At 44.3% G+C, this 21,424-nt stretch overlaps 1 protein-coding gene across 4 annotated transcripts in view; it reads right to left on the bottom strand.

Moving 5' to 3' along the window:
• Nucleotides 1-21,424, bottom strand: part of LOC115121070 (AP-3 complex subunit beta-1-like) — a 107,355-nt gene that overhangs the window by 8,642 nt on the left and 77,289 nt on the right. For all 4 annotated transcript variants that reach the window (XM_065017402.1, XM_065017403.1, XM_029650095.2 and 1 more), the window contains 4 exons: nucleotides 14,969-15,197; nucleotides 9,564-9,648; nucleotides 8,862-8,959; nucleotides 7,770-7,908 (listed from right to left, as the gene is read on the bottom strand). In XM_065017402.1, coding sequence (XP_064873474.1) covers nucleotides 7,770-7,908; nucleotides 8,862-8,959; nucleotides 9,564-9,648; nucleotides 14,969-15,197 — 551 coding nt within the window. The remainder of the gene's footprint in view (nucleotides 1-7,769; nucleotides 7,909-8,861; nucleotides 8,960-9,563; nucleotides 9,649-14,968; nucleotides 15,198-21,424) is intronic.

Here is a 21,424-nt window from a genome sequence, read left to right as displayed (position 1 = left end):
AAAGGGATATCAACCAGATTCCTTTTTCTATGGCTTCCCTAATGTGTCTAGTGTCACAAGACAGTTTCAGACTTTTATTTTGAAAAATGAGCATGAGAGACAACATTGCGTCAGTGGTCAGCTGGTGGCTCTCAGAGTGATATGTGCGTAATAGACAAATGCGGCCATTGTTTCTCTCGCTCCTACTAAGAAGCCAACTGACCCGGTTGATATATTATCGAATAGATATTTGAAAAACACCCTGAGGATTGATTATAAAAAACGTTTTAACATGTTTCCGTCGATATTATGGATGTAATTTGGAATATTTTTCGACGTTGTCATGACTGCATTTTCCGGTCAATTTCTCAGCCAAACGTGAAGAACAAATGGAGCTATTTCGGCTACAAATATAATCTTTATGGAAAAAAGGAACATTTGCTGTCTAACTGGGAGTCTCGTGTGTGAAAACATCCGAAACTCAAAGGTAAACGATTTAATTTGATTCCTTTTCTGATTTTTGTGACCAAGCTGCCTGCTGCTAGCTAGGCATAATGCTATGCTAGGCTATCGATACATTTACACAAATGCTTGTCTTGCTTTGGCTGTAAAGCATAATTTCAAAATCTGAGATGACAGGGTGATTAACAAAAGGCTAAGCTGTGTTTCAATATATTTCACTTGTGATTTCATGAATATGAATATTTTCTAGTAATATTTTTTGTCCGTTGCGTTATGCTAATTAGTGTCAGTTCTCCCGGATCCGGGAGCGGTAGTTCCAAGAGGTACTGCAGTGCATCTCCTCCTCATGGACTGCACCAGATTTGCCAGTTCTTGCTGTGAGATGTTACCCCACTCTTCCACCAAGGCACCAGCAAGTTCCCAGACATTTCTGCGAGGAATGACCCTAACCCTCACCCTCCGATCCAACAGGTCCCAGATGTGCTCAATGGGATTGAGATCTGGGCTCTTCACTGGCCATGGCAGAACACTGACATTCCTGTCTTGCAGGAAATCACGCACAGGACGAGCAGTATGGCTGGTGGAATTGTCATGCTGAAGGGTAATGTCAGTATGAGCCTGCAGGAAGGGTACCACATGAGGGAGGAGGATGTCTTCCCTGTAATGCACAGCGTTGCGATTGCCTACAATGACAACAAGCTCAGTCCGATGACGGTGTGACACACCGCCCAAAACCATGACGGACCCTCCACCTCCAAATCGATCCCGCTCCAGAGTACAGGCCTCGGTGTAATGCTCATTCCTTTGACGATAAACACGAATCCGTCCATCACCCCTGGTGAAACAAAAACACGACTCGTCAGTGAAGAGCACCTTTTGCCAGTCCTGTCTGGTCCAACGATGGTGGGTTTGTGCCCATAGGTGACATTGTTGCCGGTGATGTCTGGTGAGGACCTGCCTTACAACAGGCCTACAAGCCCTCAGTCCAGACTCTTTCAGCCTATTGCGGACAGTCTGAGCACTGATGGAGGGATTGTGAATTCCTGGTGTAACTCGGGCAGTTGTTGTTACCATCCTGTATCTGTCCCGCAGGTGTGATGTTCAAATGTACTGATCCTGTGCAGGTGTTGTTACACGTGGTCTGCCACTGCGAGGACGATCAGCTGTCCGTCCTGTCTCCCTGTAGCGCTGTCTTAGGCGTCTCACAGTACAGACATTGCAATTTATTGCCCTGGCCACATCTACAGTCCTCATGCCTCCTTGCAGCATGCCTAAGGCATGTTCACGCAGATGAGCAGGGACCCTGGGCATCTTTCTTTTTGTGTTTTTCAGTCAGTAGAACGGCCTCTTTAGTGTCCTATGTTTTCATAACTGTGACCTTAATTGCCTAGTCTGTAAGCTGTTAGTCTCTTAATGACCGTTCCACTGGTGCATGTTCATTAATTGTTTATGGTTCATTGAACAAGCATGGGAAACAGTGTTTAAACCCTTTACAATGAAGATCTGTGAAGTTATTTGGATTATTATGAATTATCTTTGAAAGACATTGTCCTGAAAAAGGGACTTTTTGTTGTTGTTGTTGCGGAGTTTAGTTAGCTGTAAAATTGCCTAAACAAACTGTACTATCAATTTAGGAGTCTACAATCTCACCATGTTGGGACAGCAGGTAGCCTAGTGGTTAGAGCATTGGGCCAGTAACTGAAAGGTTGCCAGATTGAATCCCCGAGCTGACAAGGTAAAAATCGGTCGTTCTGCCCCTGAACAAGGCAGTTTCCCATGCTACGTCAATGGGCCGCGCGGTGCATTCTGGGCAATTCTGGGACAAGGAGCGCTCTCCTTCAAGGAGTGAATGTGAGTCTATTGGGTGCTAGCTAAAAAACCCAACATTAGCATGAATTTAATCAACAAGAAGTACAACATTATAAATATTTTCCGAAATGTGTGATAATTAACATGCTGTCTGTAGTATCGTATAGCTTTGGAATTGTGACAATGTACTTTAGAGGAAAATAGACACATTTCTCGACATATACACTGACTTTGAGAAGGAATTGGTACTGATGATGTTTCCAGTTGCATTGTTGCATTGTTTGCTGTTTGGGGTTTTAGGCTGGGTTTCTGTACAGCACTTTGAGATATCAGCTGATGTACGAAGGGCTATATAAATACATTTGATTTGATTTGATTTGAATTGCGTGGCGATTAGCTTAGCAATCACGTGACACAGCATGACAACGTGAATGCGATTGGTCGAAAGTCTGCTGGGTGGGGTGTTATATGTTCCTTATTTCATTGGATTCCCATCTCCTTTCTATAATATCTCTGGCAACTGCACCATGCAATGCACCCTGGACTAAAGTGGCAGACAAACAGGAAAAATGTGCTAAGTTAGACATTTCTCGAGGTAGGAATATCGCAAAATTATGATCAATGGCTCATTCGTGAGAAGACATCCTTCCAAGTTATGACATCAGCCAGTATTGAAATCTGACATGTATGAGACGTTTTTGCGATCTAAATGTCGTATTCCTATTAACTTCTAGTGTAGTGAGAGCGACTTTATCACGGATTTCTGCCTGCGTGAACGGCAATAATTCAGATACACATGAAAACTGAAATTACCCAGGGAATCGATAGAACATCACTCAGAGATGCACAGAAACAATAACATTCGAAATGGCTGAAACTTTCCTTTAACACACACCAAGCAGGCCCTCATAAATCCTCCATTAATACAATTCCCAAACACTACAAATCATGTAATTACCCAGCATTAGTGAGGGGGTGTCGGAGAGAGGGAGAGACAGAGAGATAGCCAGTCTATTATCCAGCTGACTAAAAAGCCATTAAGGAGGAGACACACTCCTTTTGTCAATCAAACATTCACCCCCTTTCCCCAGAGAGAGCAATAGAGTGTGTGTGGAGGGACCCTCCCTCCCCCAGGAGAATTCTCAGCAGCCCGGTTTCCTAGGATACCAGCCCCACAGACAGGGGGACTAAAATGGGGCACACATGGTGCCCATTGAGGGTGCTAACAAGAGCCAGGCAGCGGGCCTGACCCGGGGTGACCCAACCCCTCTTTAGGGTGACAGGCCTGTGCTGGGCCCCCTTCTCCCTCTTCCCTGTCCCCTCTGGTGCCCCACGTGGCTGACAGGCTGACACCACCCAGCCATCTGCCTCCGTTTAGCACTACATCCCTGGGACAAAGGCCCCCCGTGGACCCCTGGTTAGGCCTGACAAATACCCCACAAAGACCCGCTCTTAGAACTGACAAGCAGCCCTCCCTCAGGCCTGACAATAACTCAGTGAAGAGGAGAGGAGCCCCCCACAGCAGATAGAGAAGGATCAGAGCATGTTAGGAACAGGCCTACAGACAGGACCAGGGGCCACTGGGCTGGCTATGTCTCTGGGTACAGCTAAACACCACCACCACCACCAACTAACACCCTATGGGATAGGGAGGAGGACACACCTTATGGGATAGGGAGGAGGACACACATATGTGCACACACACACACACACACACACACACACACACACAACAGTGTGTCTGGTTGTGCCTCTGGGGAGCAGCTAAATTACCATCAACAGAGGAGAGGGAGTTTATCAGGCAGCTCTCAGTCCTCTCAGACTTAATTAAAATATTAGCCACTTCAACAGGACACACTCCACTGAAAACACCACTAATCCCTCTCTCTTTCATTCTACCCCTCCACTCTTTCATTCTACCCCTCCACTCTTTCCTTTTCTCTTCTCGTTTAGCAATTGTGTAGGCCTAAATGTCATTTTTCAAATATACCAATCTAACGACGCCAATCTAAAAGCTCCGGCTCCCAAAAACAGAGCTTTAGATATGTTTAAAAAAACTGCACAAAGGATCATTTTAAAAGCCCTACCCAGCCACTGTGTCCTGTGCTATAACCTCTTTCCACGTACGCTGCCTGAGGTGTGTGGTCACTGTGGCTTAATGATTTTAGGGATGGGGTGTATCTCTCGCTCTCTCTTCAGGCCAGAAAACAGTATGTTTGATTTGTCAGTGGTTGGTGTGCTTTAAGTGTCTCTCTGTGGGTGTTACTTCCGTGTACAGGTCTGTCTGGTTGGTGCATGGTGAAACCTTTTATCCTATAGTTCTGAGCTGTAGGCATCTGGGCAGGATTCTCCCTGGTTCTGATTTCACACCGAGGACTAGAGACGACACACTGAGGTGACCCCCACATCATGAAAAAAACAAAACGTAACGGTGCACAGTGAGGTCCCGAGGAGCATCCATTTACAAACCAGACGTGAGCCCAACTACACACACACACAGTAGGGGTGATAGTGGTCCTAACCAGGTCATTGGTATGCCCATGCTCTCCCCAGGCAGGCATGAGAGGGGCTAAACACTGGATTAATTGCAGCGTATGAAAAGAAAAGCAAACGATAACCCCCGGACTTAGAGAGGAGGGATTGGCATCGATCGGCAGACTGCTGCTAAGCATCACTCTCCAATTATGTGCGATTCTCCTCAGTGGAAAGAGCCTCTCCCTGATGCCATCTGCCTCCAGTACACCTCCAACACCCCACCATGCAAACACTAAGTGGGCTTCACCTTTACATTCAACCTCAGGCTGGGTCAGGAAGAACAAGGATCAGTCTGCCACCCACCACAACCCACTGGCTGTACGAGAGATGTTACTGGATTGGATTTATGTAGAGCTTGTCCAGCACTTTACATTATATGAATACTCAACCAAAAATTCCAGAAAAACATTCAAGCAAACATTTGAAGTAAACGTATGACTGGTCCGACATATAGCGGCTGCCTGGTAGACAACACTAACAGGCCCTGCCTGGCTGGTTAAAGCCATTAATGCAGCAGCATGCACCCAGCAAACCCACACTGAGCTGAGCTTAACTGGCCTTCACTGGCCATGTGGTCAGATGAGTGTCCAAGACCAAGTGTCCTTCAGCAGGGTGGTCAGATCAGACCAGCTACAGCCAGATGGGTACTGCTATTAACCCCTATTAGAGAGCAGTACATTTCCCAGAACACCGCCATAAGGACACTGAGTGACCACACTGCAGCCCATATGGACACTGATGACCACTAGAGAGAGGGAGATAGAGGTGTGTGTGTGTTGACCACTACACAACAGGGGGAGATGAAGGGATAAAGAACACTTCACAAGGACAGTATACAGATGTGTTAACTAATGCTGAGTTGGGAATTGGGAAGAGAGAAGACTCACACTCAAACACAGACATTGTTAGCAGTGTTATTGGATATGTTCATAACCATTGGTATTACTGTTATTATTTGGTGGCACATTCAACAATAAAGCTCACAAACCTCTTAAAAACAGAATAATAAAAAATAAATAAAAGCGCTTTGGGCTGCAATTTGTTTGTATTATAGGTGATAATCAAATAATGATTTTTACGAGTAATAAAATTATGGGATAAAATACTGAACATCCTCATTAATTTAAGACTAATAGGACAAAAAGCATATTTGCATTTAACTCCATTTCAGTCATCACCAAATGGAAATAAAATTGGATATATAAATATGTTATATTGAAGCAAAGTAAACATACAGCTTAAAATTCCCAAGGTGCACTTTTAAAAATGAAGGTCTCTAACCAACCAATGCATACAAATACGATCACATTTGCTTTCAAACGGAGTGAAAAATAGAGCAGATTTATTCTATTCCCCCTGTTTAGACACAAACAAGAACAGCTTTTTCTACATTTGCTTTTCTGCTTGATTTATTGCCAGCCTCCTTTCCATCAATCTATTGGGCTGTGTTGAGGTGGTTAGGTTTTCCTCCGTTAGTAAGGGCAGCTTGTAGAGTAGCAGTGCTGCACCCTGCTGGTGATGAACAGGACTGCATAGCTGAGAGGGAGAAGAGGTGCACTATACACCCATGTACACACGCGCACAAACCAAAGAACCCGATATGCAGCTAGCATTCTTCCTTAAATGATTCTAATAGCCACAATATCAAATGTAATATAGTATTGTGGCTAATACCACCACACAATATAAACGTGATACCATGTAAGATCATCACTTCAAGGCTGAACCCTGACCTCCAGGGAGAGCGCCTCATTTGTGTGCTGGTGCCCAGGCAGGAGAGGCCTGTCCCTAGGGAGGAGGAGAGGGGGTCCTAGTGGAGTTCACCTCCATCACAGTAACATTAATGCAGTGTGACCTCCACAATGAGCTCTCAGTGTGTGTCTCCCCTCACATCGATCCTTCCTGTGTGCATTTGTGTCAACACTGGTCTGTGTGTATGTGTGTGTGTGTGTGTGTGTGTGTGAGAGAGAAAGAGTGTGCACTAGTAGCTGTGCAGCATCAATATAACCCCACCTATGAGATACCTCTTCGGTAATTTCAGATCTGAAGAAAACCGTGGATGGCTCCACCTAAAGTAACTTCCAGTACACCTATCTGACTCCTTTAGATGTGCAGAAGGGGAGGCTGCTAGCCCAGGGGTGGTCTTTGGACCAGGTCCATGTCATCATTGCGAGACCAGAGGAGAGCGTGTCGTCATTAAAGGACAGTGAGGAGAGTGTAGCTTCCTCCCCAGCCGTCAGCCAGCCAGGCAGCAGAGAGAGATTGATAGCCCAGAGTCATTTGTCCTATTGGTTATTCTAAATGAAGTATGGGCTTATTGGAGGCAGGCCTCTCCCACCGGCTAACATTGATTTCCACTCACTCTCCTCCACTCCTCCTAGCTCCCTGTAACCTTGTGCTAGTGTCTCATTCCTCCTCTTTCTTTTTCCTTCTCTCCATCTCTCCTTTTCTCCCCCTTCGTTTTTCTATCCCCTTCTGTTTATCCCCCGTCCTCCCTCTCTCCCCCTAAGATCCCTTATTTTCAGACAGTTGGATAGACAGGGAGGGAGGTAGAGACAAAGTAAAAGAAGGACAAAGTGGGAGACAGATGGAAAGATAGGAGAGACAGAAAGAGGGACAAAGAGGAAGTGAAAGAGAGACAGGTGAGGAAACGGAGAGAGAGAGCAGGAGAGAGATAGATGGAGGGGTAATTATCCGTCAGGTGTGTGTGTGTGCGTGACGGAGAAGGAAGCTCATTAGCACACCCTGTGTACACCAATTACACAGCAAGACTTCACACACACCGTTCTCTAGGCATTCCCCTGGCAGAACCATCTCAGGCAGGGACACACACAGATAGTCAAACACATACGTGCAAAGCAGAGCCGAAAACACACACACACGCGTTTGTTTTACTATCGTTGTGGGGACCAAACAATTCATTCCCATTCAAAATGCCAATCGCTAACCTTAAATAGCCACACAAAAAACAAAAACACACACACCTGTGGACGTTGTCTTGACTGGATGGAACCACTCCCAGGTTGGCCACAGTTGCCACTGGTCTGCTGATTGGTTGGCTGGTCATGTTCTCTGCTGCCATGGTGATGGTTGCCGAGCTCTCGTTCATGCCCAGAAGTTTACCTGATTGGGTGAGGAACAGTTTAGTGAAATGATGCACTCACATCACATCTAGAGGTTGCTTTGCAGGTGCGCTGGAGAATACTATTCATTGACTGCACTCAATACCCAGTGACACACAGCCAGCACACTCTCCTCATTCTGACAGATGACAGGAAATGAAAATAGTGCTTGAGAGCTTGACTGTGCGGAAGATGAAGAAAGAAAGTGCACCTAACATGCCAGAAATGGTTTTTAATGAGGACTTGAGTGAATGGCATAGGGAGGGATGGAGGCAGGTTAGAGTGAGTGGGGTGTGTGTGTGCGGGGGGGGCACACACTACTCCATTCAGGTCAAAATAACAAATCTGTTTAAAGGCCACCTAAAGAGAAGGAAAGTTGTTCAGTTGAAATAATCTTATTTAAAAGAGAGGGGTGGGTTAAATCTAGCCTTTGTCTCCTCTTCTCCCTGATTGCTGTGAGGAGTAGAGATCAGAATACAAATCTAGTGAATGAAGATTCATTAATGAATTAACCAGACGAGGAAGGCATTAGTAGACAATTAGAGAAGAGTGGTGGCCTACATACCACATTCTCTCAACAGCTCTCCTCGGTGTGTGTATGTGAGAGTGTGTGTTTACAAGATATTTCAGCCACTCTTGGAGGACCATTGAAGTTGAATGGAAAATGTATCTTTATTATGACGCATTTCTGCATTAAAGCCTCCATAAAAAGCAGGTCTGTATTATTGGCATCACTTATGAAGCCATTAACAACAAACTGCCTTTGTTGCTGCTTTGACTGGTCTGACTACAGCACACGGCTCAGTAGCACTTTTTTTTAACAGTGACTTATCCTAAACACCATGAAATACAGAGTGATTGGTCATGTTGATGATAATGTAGATAATGTTTAGTCTGACTGTGTAAGATAATGATTATGATATTTTTTGTAGTTAACGCTGTATGAAATCTCACTTTGCTCCTTGCGGAAGTCCAGTTCGGTCATGGTGATGGGCAGGAGGAGTTCCCCTATGGCAGGCTGGATGGACACACTGAAATGGTCCTCCTTCGTACTGATGGACAAACAGGACAACAGTGAGTGTTGAAGGGGCACAACTATGTTACTGTGTTATGTTTCTGTCTGTGTGTTTTATAGTACTGTAGTGTTTTGCGATATACCTAATAACAAAATCAAGCTTACTGGTAATGCTAAAAAAATTGAAATTAGGGATATGTGAAAGAAAACTCTGTTCTGATTGCCATACAAAACAAACTGGGTGATTGGCATTTTGGCACGGATTGATTTGCTCTGTACCCCCAAAAATTCTGATCAGCCTATTGATCAGCGAACGGTGCAGAGCAGAAAGGTGGTGGCATAGACTGCTGTTCTTTTCTGCTCTGGGAAGTCAGAGCAGAGTTCATTAATGAGGGGAATAATTGTTATCTCTGAAACAGGATCAATGGCGGGTGATGCCTCACCTAGGAGTCAGGTCAGAAAGGAGAGGAGGAAGAGGAGGGGTAGAGAAGAGATAACAGACCGGAAAGGGGGAGTTTTCTTCTACAGCTAGAAGAAAAGCAAGTTAGGGATAGGAGGAGGAGGAAGAAGAAGAGGAGGGAGAAGAGGAAGAGAGCCATAGCTGTTTCAGCCTCACTGTGTATAAAGACAGGGTATCTTACCACAGCTGGAAGTTGGCTGCTTGTGTTGAGTCGTTGAAGTCGATGCCGATGAAAACAGTCACTGAGGCCTCTGGCTCCAGACACTCTGAGAACAGAGAAGAGGAGGATGAGAGGAGTGAGTGAAAAGGGCAGAGGGGGAGGGAGAGGGCAGAAGAAGAAAGGGAAGAGAGGAGAGGAAGAAAGGAGTGAGTGACCAGAACAGAAGAAAGGAGTGAGTGACCAGAACAGATAGCGAGGGAGTGGTCAAAGGAAGAAGACAGGAGAGGAAGAGAGTGACAAGGGAGGGGGCAGAATGAGAGAGAGGAGGGCATTAGAGTGGAACAGACAGACAGGCATGCAGACAGACACTACTTGTGTTTTCTACTTCACAAAGCCAGGCCACTGCGTGTGAGAAATCCATCTTTCAATCTCATCCTCCACAACAATGAGACCGAAAAAGAATAGCCTATTTCCAAAACAACAGGTTTGTCAAAGAGAACATCAGGGTCTGAAGAGAGAGTGAAGGAGAGGAAAAGAGAGAGACAGAGGGAGGGAGGAGATGGCTATGTATAAAGTAGGACAAGAGATAGGGATGAGAGAGAGATGAGGAATGAAGAGGGAGAGAAGGAGAAAGACATGGAGCAGAGAGATCTGTGAGGTAGAGAAAGTGAGAAGGATGAGGGAGAAAGAGGAGACAGATGGACAGAGTCATCCTCTATGCTCTCCTGAGCAGCCCTGTGTTTCTTTGTGGAGTGGAGGTGTTTTAGCGTGGAACTCTGTTTCACCCAGAGGAGAGGACTCTGGACACCAGAGGACAGACACTGAAAACAGAGACATCAAACACTCCTCTTCTCAACACTCCTCAACACTCCTGCCTTAAAGGTGCTTTATGTCACCCCTCTTTCTCTCTTCCTTTTCCATCTTTAACTTCTTCCCTCGCTCATCTCACTCTTCCTTTTCCATCTCTAACTTCTTCCCTCGCTCATCTCACTCTTCCTCTCTTCCTTTTCCATCTCTAACTTCTTCCCTCGCTCATCTCACTCTTCCTCTCTTCCTTTTCCATCTCTAACTTCTTCCCTCGCTCATCTCACTCTTCCTTTTCCATCTCTAACTTCTTCCCTCGCTCATCTCACTCTTCCTCTCTTCCTTTTCCATCTCTAACTTCTTCCCTCGCTCATCTCACTCTTCCTCTCTTCCTTTTCCATCTCTAACTTCTTCCCTCGCTCATCTCACTCTTTTCTCCTCCTCATCCCCCTCTACATTTTAGTTTTGAGAGGAAGGTGGACTTTACTACAGTAGATGAATACATGTAGATGCAGGTGTGGAAGCGCCAGATATGTTGAAACACATTGTGAGCCATGCTACTGTAGGAACAGTGCTCCGTATAATTTATTTTTAAGACATTGTGATAGAGTAAGGTATTTCATCCGCATTCACTTTCTTCTGCTCAATTTGAAAACCGACTCCACACACACACACACACGCTCCAAACTCAATCGATCCCAATTACCCAGTGTTTGGCAGTCTGAGTTCCTTCAATGCCCAATCAATCCACAGCCAATTGAAGCTTTTAACGTGCTTGAGTGCACACCACTTTTCTATTTTCATCTCTTCTTTTGCTTTTCTTTGATGTCTGCAGAGAGAGTTGGCCCAGAGGTGTGTGTGTTATGAATGGAGATATTCTCTAATCAATATGGCCTCCCAGGGATTATGTGGATTAATACGCACACTCTCAGCTATAGAAGATTATAATAGAAAACAAGGTCTTTATGGTTTCCTCTCATATAGGCTTATAGTCCTCCATAGTATAATGACCTACTAATACAGGGTCTGGAGTGACCAGCAGAGAACTTATTTTAAAATGTCACGGAACATAAGAGGCCTCATATAGAATTGTAAGAACGAGAGGTCATACCTGTATGTGCAAATTAATTTGTTTTACATTAAAATCATTAGGTCCTGGATGGCAGTGTAATGCAGGGTAGTTAAGGCCTTTCCCTCGAGATGACATAATACGTAACCTGGATGATGTTTCTCGCTCTCTCGGGAGAGGCTATAGGAGGACGGGCTCATTGTAATGGCGGGAATGGAATTAATGGAAGGAGTCAAACATGTGGTTTTCATGTGTGAAACCGCTCCATATATTCCATTCCAGCCATTACATTGAGCTTGTCCTATATACACAGTGTACAAAACATTAAAACCACAGTCGTCGTAATATTGAGTTACATCTACACTGATTGAAGTGGATTTGTGACATCAGTAAGGAATCATAGCTTTCATCTGGTCAGTCTCATTGAAAGAGCTGATGTTCTTAATGTTTTGTACACTCAGTGTTCACCCTCGATTTATTCCACATTTTGTGGGATTAAGATGAATTTAATAGTCGTTTTTTAAATCAACGATCTACACAAAATGTCATGGCAAAGTCGAAGAAAAATTCTAACATTTGTAAAAGAATATCATGAAAAATAAAACACGTTGATTAGATAAATATTCAACGCCGAGTCAATCAATAAATGTTAGAGTCACCGTTGGCAGCGGTTACAGCTGTAAATCAAGAGCTTCCCACACGAGGATTGTGCAACATTTTCTCATTATTCTTTTCAAAATTCTTCAAGCTCAGTCAAATTGGTTGATGATCATTGCTAGACAACCATTTTCAGGTCATAGATTTAAGTCAAAACTGTAACCCGGCCAGTCAGGACCATTCACTGTCTTCTTGGTAAGCAACTCCAATGTAGTTTTGGCCTTGTGTTTTAGGTTATTGTCCTGCTGAAAGGTTCCTGGTGGAAAGCAGGTTTTCCTCTAAGATGCCGGTGCTTAGCTCCATTCCGAATATGTTTTATCCTGAAAACTCCACAGTCCTTAACGATTGATTACAAACATACCCATAACATAACGCAGCCACCACCATGCTTAAAAATTTAGAGAATGGTACTCAGTAATGTGTCGTATTGGATTTCCTTCAAACACAACACTTTGTATTCAGGACTAAAAGTTAATTGCTTTGCCACATTTTTTGCAGTATTACTTTAGTGACTTGTTGCAAACAGGATACATGTTTTGGAATATTTTTATTCTGTACAGGCTTCCTTCTCTTCACTCTGTCATTTAGGTTAGTATTGTGGATTAACTTCAATGTTGTGGATCCATCCTCAGTTGTCTCCTATCAAAGCCATTAAACTCTGTAACTGTTTTAAAGTCACCATTGGCTTCATGGTGAAATCCCTGAGTGGTTCATTTCCTCTCTGGCAAATGAGTTAGGAAGTAAACCTATATCTTTGTAGTGACTGGGTGTATTAATACACCATCCAAAGTGTAATTAAAAACGTCACCATGCTCAAAGGGGATTTTCCATGTCTGTTTTGATTTTTACCAACCTACCAATAGGTGCCCTTCTTTGCGAGGCATTGGAAAACCTCCCTGGTCTTTGCGGTTGAATCTGTGTTTAAAAATTCACCGCTCGACTGAGGACCTTACAGATAATTGTATGTGTGGGGTACAGAGATTAAGTAGTCATAAAAAAAATGGATGATAAAAACTATTATTGCACACAGAGTGAGTCCATGCAACTTATTCTGTGACTTGTTAAGCAAATGTTTACTTGTGAACTTATATCAGCTTCTTGGTATACCACACCTGTCAGGTGGATGGATTATCTTGGCAAAGGAGAAATGCTCACTAACAGGGATGTAAACACATTTGTACACAATTTTAGAAAAATCGGTGTTCCAGTTCATCCCAAAGGTGTTCGATGAATTTGAGGTCAGGGCTCTGTGCAGGCCAGTCAAGTTCTTCCACACCAATCTCAACATTTCTCTATGGACCTCGCTTTGTGCACGGGGTCATAGTCATGCTGTAACCAGAAAGGGCCTTCCCCAAATTGTTCCCACAAAGTTGGAAGCACAGAATCGTCTAGAATGTCAGATTTAAGATTTCCCTTCACTGGAACTAAGGGTCCTAGCCAGAACCATGAAAAACAGTCCCAGACCATTAATCCTCCTTCACCAAACTTTACAGTTGGCACACAATTTTTACACACTATGCGTTTCAACACTCGGCGGTCCCGTTCTATAAGCTCGTGTGGCCACCAACGCTGAGCTGTTGTTGCTCCTAGACGTTTCCACTTCACAATAACAGCACTTACAGTTGCCCGGGGCAGCTCTAGCAGGGAAGAAATTTGACGAACTGACTTGTTGGAAAGGTGGCATCCTATGACGGGGCCATGTGGAAATGTTCAGTTTTGGCATTCTACTGACAATGTTTATCTATGGAGATTGGATGGCTGTGTGCTGGATTTTATACACCTGTCAGCAATGGGTGTGGCTGTAATAGCCAAATCTACTAATTTGAAGGGGTGTCCACATACTTGGTCAGGTAGTGTATTATGTTATCTAACTCACCTATAGTATGTATATACTACCTCAATCAGCCTGACTAACCGGTGTCTGTATGTAGCCTCGCTACTTTTATAGCCTTGCTACTGTATATAGCCTGTCTTTTTACTGTTGTTTTATTTCTTTACTTACCTATTGTTCACCTAATACCTTTTTTGCATTATTGGTTAGAGCCTGTAAGTAAGCATTTCACTGTAAAGTCTACACCTGTTGTATTCGGTGCACGTGACAAATAAACTTTGATACCTATAGTATTGAAGCAGTGTATTATGTTATCTAACCCACCTATAGTATTGAAGCAGTGTATTATGTTATCTAACCCACCTATAGTATTGAAGCAGTGTATTATGTTATCTAACCCACCTATAGTATTGAAGCAGTGTATTATGTTATCTAACCCACCTATAGTATTGAAGCAGTGTATTATGTTATCTAACCCACCTATAGTATTGAAGCAGTGTATTATGTTATCTAACCCACCTATAGTATTGAAGCAGTGTATTATGTTATCTAACCCACCTATAGTATTGAAGCAGTGTATTATGTTATCTAACCCACCTATAGTATTGAAGCAGTGTATTATGTTATCTAACCCACCTATAGTATTGAAGCAGTGTATTATGTTATCTAACCCACCTATAGTATTGAAGCAGTGTATTATGTTATCTAACCCACCTATAGTATTGAAGCAGTGTATTATGTTATCTAACCCACCTATAGTATTGAAGCAGTGTATTATGTTATCTAACCCACCTATAGTATTGAAGCAGTGTATTATGTTATCTAACCCACCTATAGTATTGAAGCAGTGTATTATGTTATCTAACCCACCTATAGTATTGAAGCAGTGTATTATGTTATCTAACCCACCTATAGTATTGAAGCAGTGTATTATGTTATCTAACCCACCTATAGTATTGAAGCAGTGTATTATGTTATCTAACCCACCTATAGTATTGAAGCAGTGTATTATGTTATCTAACCCACCTATAGTATTGAAGCAGTGTATTATGTTATCTAACTCACCTATAGTATTGAAGCAGTGTATGTTGAGTCCTGTGGGGCTCCTGTCTCCAATGTGGATCTGTTCCAGAGGGTGGTCTGTGGTGTTGGTCAGGCTGATCTGGACTGAGACCATGGTGGGCTGGTAGAGACAGGGCTGTCTGGGGAACTGGTACTGGGCTGACAGACCTTTACCTGTCATACGGTGCAGCAGGTCATGGCTCTTCTCTGGGACAAACGCTGGACCGCTCAACTGGAGAGGAAAGGCGAGAGAGAGGGGACAGAGCTGAGTAAACAGGGACACACACAGAGTGGACCAATGAGAATATGAGAAGGTCTGAAGAACAGAATTTTGGTTGATAACATTGACAAATATGGTCTTTGTATGTTGTTGTTTGGTGATGTAGGTCCAGCTCTCTTCATTAAATATCTACTTAACATAGGCTACTCCACTTACGACTGCAGGATAACTGAGGTTTTGTTGACAACGTATGCCTAGCTCTGTTCATTAACCATCAACCATTCTTCCTGGAAAAAGGCCCATTTCAGCCATGTCCTAGAAAAGTGCCATATAAACCCAATGTATTATTATTATTCCTATACAGTATGTCCCCAATCAAGCAGGTTAGTAGTGAGTGGGTGGGCTAGTCTGACGCGGCTCCATGGCAGGCTGATGGACTGCTCTGGCCTAATGAATGGGAACACTAGAGGACTGCTCTGGGCCTAGCCTGCCATTCAGCTTTCTATTAACAGAGCTTTTACCTTTTCAATAGCAGGAACTGTAATTACCATAGCATAGAGAGGCAGGACAAAACACCCTGTCAGGAGAAGAGGGGGAAACTTACTGATAAATTCTGGGGGTTAAGGAGTGTTTTTCTTCTTCTTTATTTTCCCCTAGCAACATTAGCATGGTCCCTCGTTCATTCTGTATTCTGTTCGTTCTTTCATTCATTCTATTTTCTGTGCATTCTTATTCTGATTAACCGGCCTGACTCTTTTGACTTGTTGATTTGACAGTGGCAATGGCGTCCTCTCGACTCAAGATAATCTAGTCTACGTATAGTGGTACAAGCCATCTACTTTACACAGACAAAGACAGATGCAAGCAATCACAATTAGGCTGCATGCAAAAAAACAAATATACGCAAGCTGGCTAGGTGGTTTCATAACACTTTGCATAGGCACAAAACTACACTCCACTGCAATACCCCCATCAACAACTGTTACAAAATGATACTTTTAATGAAGATTGAAGCTACTAGGCCTAAATGGTGTTACACATCATTTTGAGTTATCGGATGCCCACATCATGTCTCATTCATGTGTGAAAAGGCAAATAAAATATAGGACAATCACAGCCATGCAGTGACAGAACTGTCTCAACATCAGGACAATCACAGCCATGCAGTCACAGAACTGTCTCAACATCAGGACAATCACAGCCATGCAGTGACAGAACCGTCTCAACATCAGGACAATCACAGCCATGCAGTGACAGAACTGTCTCAACATCAGGACAATCACAGCCATGCAGTGACAGAACTGTCTCAACATCAGGACAATCACAGCCATGCAGTGACAGAACTGTCTCAACATCAGGACAATCACAGCCAGACAGTGACAGAACTGTCTCAACATCAGGACAATCACAGCCATACAGTGACAGAACTGTCTGTCTCAACATCAGGACAATCACAGCCATACAGTGCATTCGGAAAGTCCAGGCTCTAGCTGGGCCACTCAAGGACATGGAGACTTGTCCCAAAGCCACTCCTGCGCTGTCTTGGCTGTGTGCTTAGGGTTGTTGTCCTGTTGGAAAGTGAACCATCGCCCCAGTCTGAGGTCCTGAGCGCTCTGAAGCAGGTTTTCATCAAGGATCTCTGTACTTCACCATAGGGATGGTGCCAGGTTTCCTCCAGATGTGACGCTTGGCATTCAGGCCAAAGACTTCAAACTAGATTTCATCAGACCAGAGAATCTTGTTTCTCATGGTCTGAGAGTCTTTAGGTGCCTTTTGGTAAACTCCAAGCGGGCTGTCATGTGCCTTTTACTGAAGAGTGGCTTCCGTCTGGCCACTCTACCATAAAGGCCTGATTGGTGGAGTGCTGCAGAGATGGTTGTCCTTCTGGAATGTTCTCCCATCTCCACAGAGGAACTCTGGAGCTTTGTCAGAGTGACCATCGGGTTCTTCGTCACCTCCCTGACCAAGGCCCTTCTCCCCGATTGCTCATTTTGGCGTAACAAAATGTAGAAAAAGGGAAGGGGTCTGAATACTTTCAGAATGCACTGTATATTGCCCATATACTAAGTAGGCTACTAAGTAGGCTCCTCCCTGCCTCAGACAGATACATGGATATCAACCCTGTGTTAATGAGAGTAAAGTGAGAGAACGCTAAAACAAGTAGTTAACACCTCCTGAATCCTTCTGTTACACCTGCTGCTGTTGGTGCTATGTTTTTACCTTGACAAGCTGAGAGAGACGAGGGAGTAAGGGGGGTGAGACGAGGGAGTGAGGGGGAGAGAGAGACGAGGGAGTGAGGGGGGAGAGAGAGGGAGTGAGAGAGAGACGAGGGAGTGAGGGGGTAGAGAGAGACGAGGGAGTGAGAGAGAGACGAGGGAGTGAGTGAGGGGGGAGAGAGACGAGGGAGTGAGAGAGAGACGAGGGAGTGAGGGGGGGTAGAGAGAGACGAGGGAGTGAGAGAGAGACGAGGGAGTGAGGGGGGAGAGAGAGGGAAATAATAAAACGAGGTGTGTGAAATCTCACAACAGTGTCAAAAAACCTCACAGTCAAAGATAAAACGGGTCCAAGTAAACACGTGCGCAAAGGTGAGAGTCAAACGAGAGGACGAATATAACTCCTAATTTCTGATTTGTGATGATGTGATATGACATGGGAAAGAGTGTCTAAGTTGTTGACAGTAGATGGAGGTGGGTGGACATATTGCCAGTCTCTTCCAGATTATACTGATAGGAGAAGAGATGTGTGTGAGACATTCTCAGGACTGTCATGGTGTGGTAGTGTGGAGAATCAGTTTGAAATACAACAGGGTGGAACTCAAAGTGCTGACAAAACAAGTTAGTAAACAGAAACAGACTGGCTAATCACATTCAAAAAGTCCAGTTTTTCCTCCTACAATGACACACAGTAGAGGAGAGCAGGTTATCCCCATCCTCCCCTGGTAATAGCCAGCTCAGACGTGTCGTGTACCCCCAGACAGGAAGGGGGTCAAACAAACATTTGTCACGGTGCGGCGCCCTCACACTCGCCCGTCACGCCAACGGGGGAAATTTATCGGGCCACTTTTGTTCGTGTCAGAGCAGTCGTTGTCGATAAAGCTGGCCGTAATGTCTGCCACGCCTTCACAGAGCAGATTTACCTTCCTGACAAGCACATCCTGCTCCCTCCGCACTCAAGGTCCTGTTTAACACCCCCGTGAGGAGGGAGGGATGGAGGCTAGGACAGGGTTTCAAACTGCTTATCATCACCAATTTGACACAGCAGACAGTAATGACCTAACACACACACACACCCTCGCCCAGTCTTCCGTCACTGTTGGCCTGTGAGGCAGGACGCATCCTCCAAACCCAAAGTGTAAATAACAGCAGGCTAGGGATGTAACCTTGCCTCCCGTGTCACACACACCCTTGGTGGATCTCTTTTTGTCTGGTCTCCTGGACTTGGGGGAAGGTGACAACGGGAGAGGAAGTTGATTGAGAGGCTCTATTATGTCTCAACTTAAAGGAAGCTACTGTGATGGATGACACACACTCCAGTCACCTTCAGAGCCCGGACACACACACCCACGCCGTGGGATGACATGCTCACCCCCTCCCAGCATCCTCTCTGGTAAATGACCTGAAAATCTCGCTGACATATTCAAAAGGGGCTAACCGTAACTTGGCATCTGGCGAGCATGTGAACGCATAACATGTCCAATTTAAGAGAACGAGTGTGTGTTAGGAGATGTATGGGGATGTATTGAAAATCCATTTCTGTTTTTGTGACATTGGCTGCTTGTTACTTCAGAAAGAGGATTTCATTATGTTGTGAGATTGTATGAGAGAGAGAGAGGTGTAAGAGACGTGTGTTTGACTTGATTTTAATTGTTCCCTCAGTCAGTCAGGAGATGACAATTAATTGAGTCAATCTATCAGAAGACCTTGACTAGAAGGAGTCAGCAAGATGTCACTGCAGTCACCTACAACCATATTAAGCCAACAGGAGTTAGTTAGCTCAAAGCACACAGACAGAGGTTGGCTCACCTGGGACCATTCATCACAAAATTAGATTTTTAAAAAGTGATTAATCTTGGTACTTTTAAAGAAACATGGAGTGGGAGTGACCTTTCAAGCGTAAAAATGCGTTGTAACTCTATCTAGTCATGGTACACCAAGACAAGGTGGCATCAGTTTAATTGAAGTCTTTGCATCAGGGGCTTGATTCAGACAGACAGACAACCACCCCTACCGGTGGTGGAAAAAGTACACAAATGTCATACATAAGTAAAAGTATAGATAACTTAATAGAAAGTTACTCAAGTAAAAGTCACCCAGTAAAATACTACTTCAGTAAAAGTCTAAAAGTATTTGGTTTTAAAAATACTTAAGTATCAAAAGTAATTATAATTGCTAAAATATACTTAATATATATAAATAATTTAAAATGTCTTCTATTAAGGAAAGCAGATAGCACCATTTTCTTGTTTTAAAAATGTATGGATAGCCAGGGGCACACTCCAACACTCAAGACATTATTTACAAATTATGCATTTGTGTTTAGTGAGTCCGCCAGAACATAGGCAGTAGGGATGACCACATGTTCTCTTGAAAATGGTGAAATTCACACACACATATCATGTTCTGCTATACACACACTCTCACACACACACATCCCATCCAAATCAACCAATTGCATATTTCCTACAGGCATTTAAACCTATTTATACCCAGACAGTGTGTGTGTGTGTGTGAGTGGCAGGTAGGGGTGTGTGGAGGGCAGGTCTGCTATATTCCTGCCTCTCCCAGTCCACTGCTGATTCATAATTAGACCTGAACCCAGCACACCCACACTGGGGGAGGTCAGGGGGGTGAGGCGCGGGGAGGTGCGGTCCGCCTGATGGGCACCAAATGAACAAATTATGATGGCCCCCTCCGGGTGTGATGGGGTCAAACGGCCCGTGCCCCGCCGCTGACAGTTCAATTTCCCCCCAACGCAGCCTCATTCGCCCAATGCTAATTATGAATGAAACGTTATCAGCCTTTGACAATTCCCCCCCTACACACTTACACACGGACAACGGAAGGAGGGTGTGTGTTTGGAGGGGTGGGATGGTTTAAAAGGCATTTGTGAGAGATCCTCTAATGTCAAAATGTTATTAGAGAGAGGGAGAATGAAAAGAGAGAGAAAGTAGGAAAGAAGAGAGGGAGAGAGAAAGGGAAAAATAGGAGGGAGAGGGAGATCGAGGAGAGGAGGGGTCAGAGACAGTGACCAGGGTTAATGTAAATGTCTTTGATAACCAGGCAGTAATTCTCTAAAAGGGCCGAAGCACTCAGCTGAGACACACTCACCGCTTCTGTGGGCTGATTGGTGAGAAATAGAAATGACACCGGGGCAAGTGTGTGTCTGTGAAGGATATTGGTGTGTGTGTGTGTGTGTGTGTGAGAGAGAGAGAGAGAGAGAGACAGATAGGATGTGAGTGGGTGAAACTGTGTGTGTGTGTGTGGGTCTGCTCGCACGTCTTTGAAATAAGTAGCGAGAGGGTTGTGAGGTTATTTACCCCAGTCTATGAATCCTGATGGCCATCGTGTATTTATGCATAGGATTGACTCTCAATCAGATGCTGATGTGCAAACAGCACCCTGTTTAATCTGCATTTCTATTGTCTATTACTGCCTGGCCTTAACCTATCAGTAAACACACCATTCTGCCTGAGACAGGCTGTCAATCACACACACACACACACACACACATGCGCGCACACACTGATAAACGCACTGGATAAGTGAAGACAGAAAAAAAAAGGATGAAAAGATTGTATACGTACGAGAGAGAACTTATTTGTCGGTGAGACAATGAATGTAATGGGAACATTATGGGACGTTATAGTGATGTTATGTTATAGGGACATATCTACTCTCTATAGAATTAGCTCATATTGGTTGATTGGTAGTGCTGGTACAAGGCCAACAAACACATACATCTAACACCAAAGAGAAAAGGAGCCATTCATCTGGGAAAAGGTCAACCATAATGCATAGACACACTGTAGACTACAGAGACACCAGGGAGAGAACTGACAGAGAGATGGAGAGAGAGAGAGAGAGAGAGAGAGAGAGAGAGAGATGAGAGAGATGGAGAGAGAGATGAGAGAGGGAGAGAGATATATAGAGAGAGAGAGAGATGGAGAGAGAGAGAGATGGAGAGAGAGAGATGGAGAGGCAGTTCGAGAGGGAGGTGGATGGAGGTTGGCACTGAGCGTT

This window comes from Oncorhynchus nerka, linkage group LG4 (genome assembly GCF_034236695.1).
Source record: "Oncorhynchus nerka isolate Pitt River linkage group LG4, Oner_Uvic_2.0, whole genome shotgun sequence".
Classification (NCBI taxonomy): Eukaryota; Metazoa; Chordata; class Actinopteri; order Salmoniformes; family Salmonidae; genus Oncorhynchus; species Oncorhynchus nerka.
The sequence above is the reverse complement of the archived record's forward strand: the minus strand, read 5'-3'. Positions and strand labels throughout refer to the sequence as shown.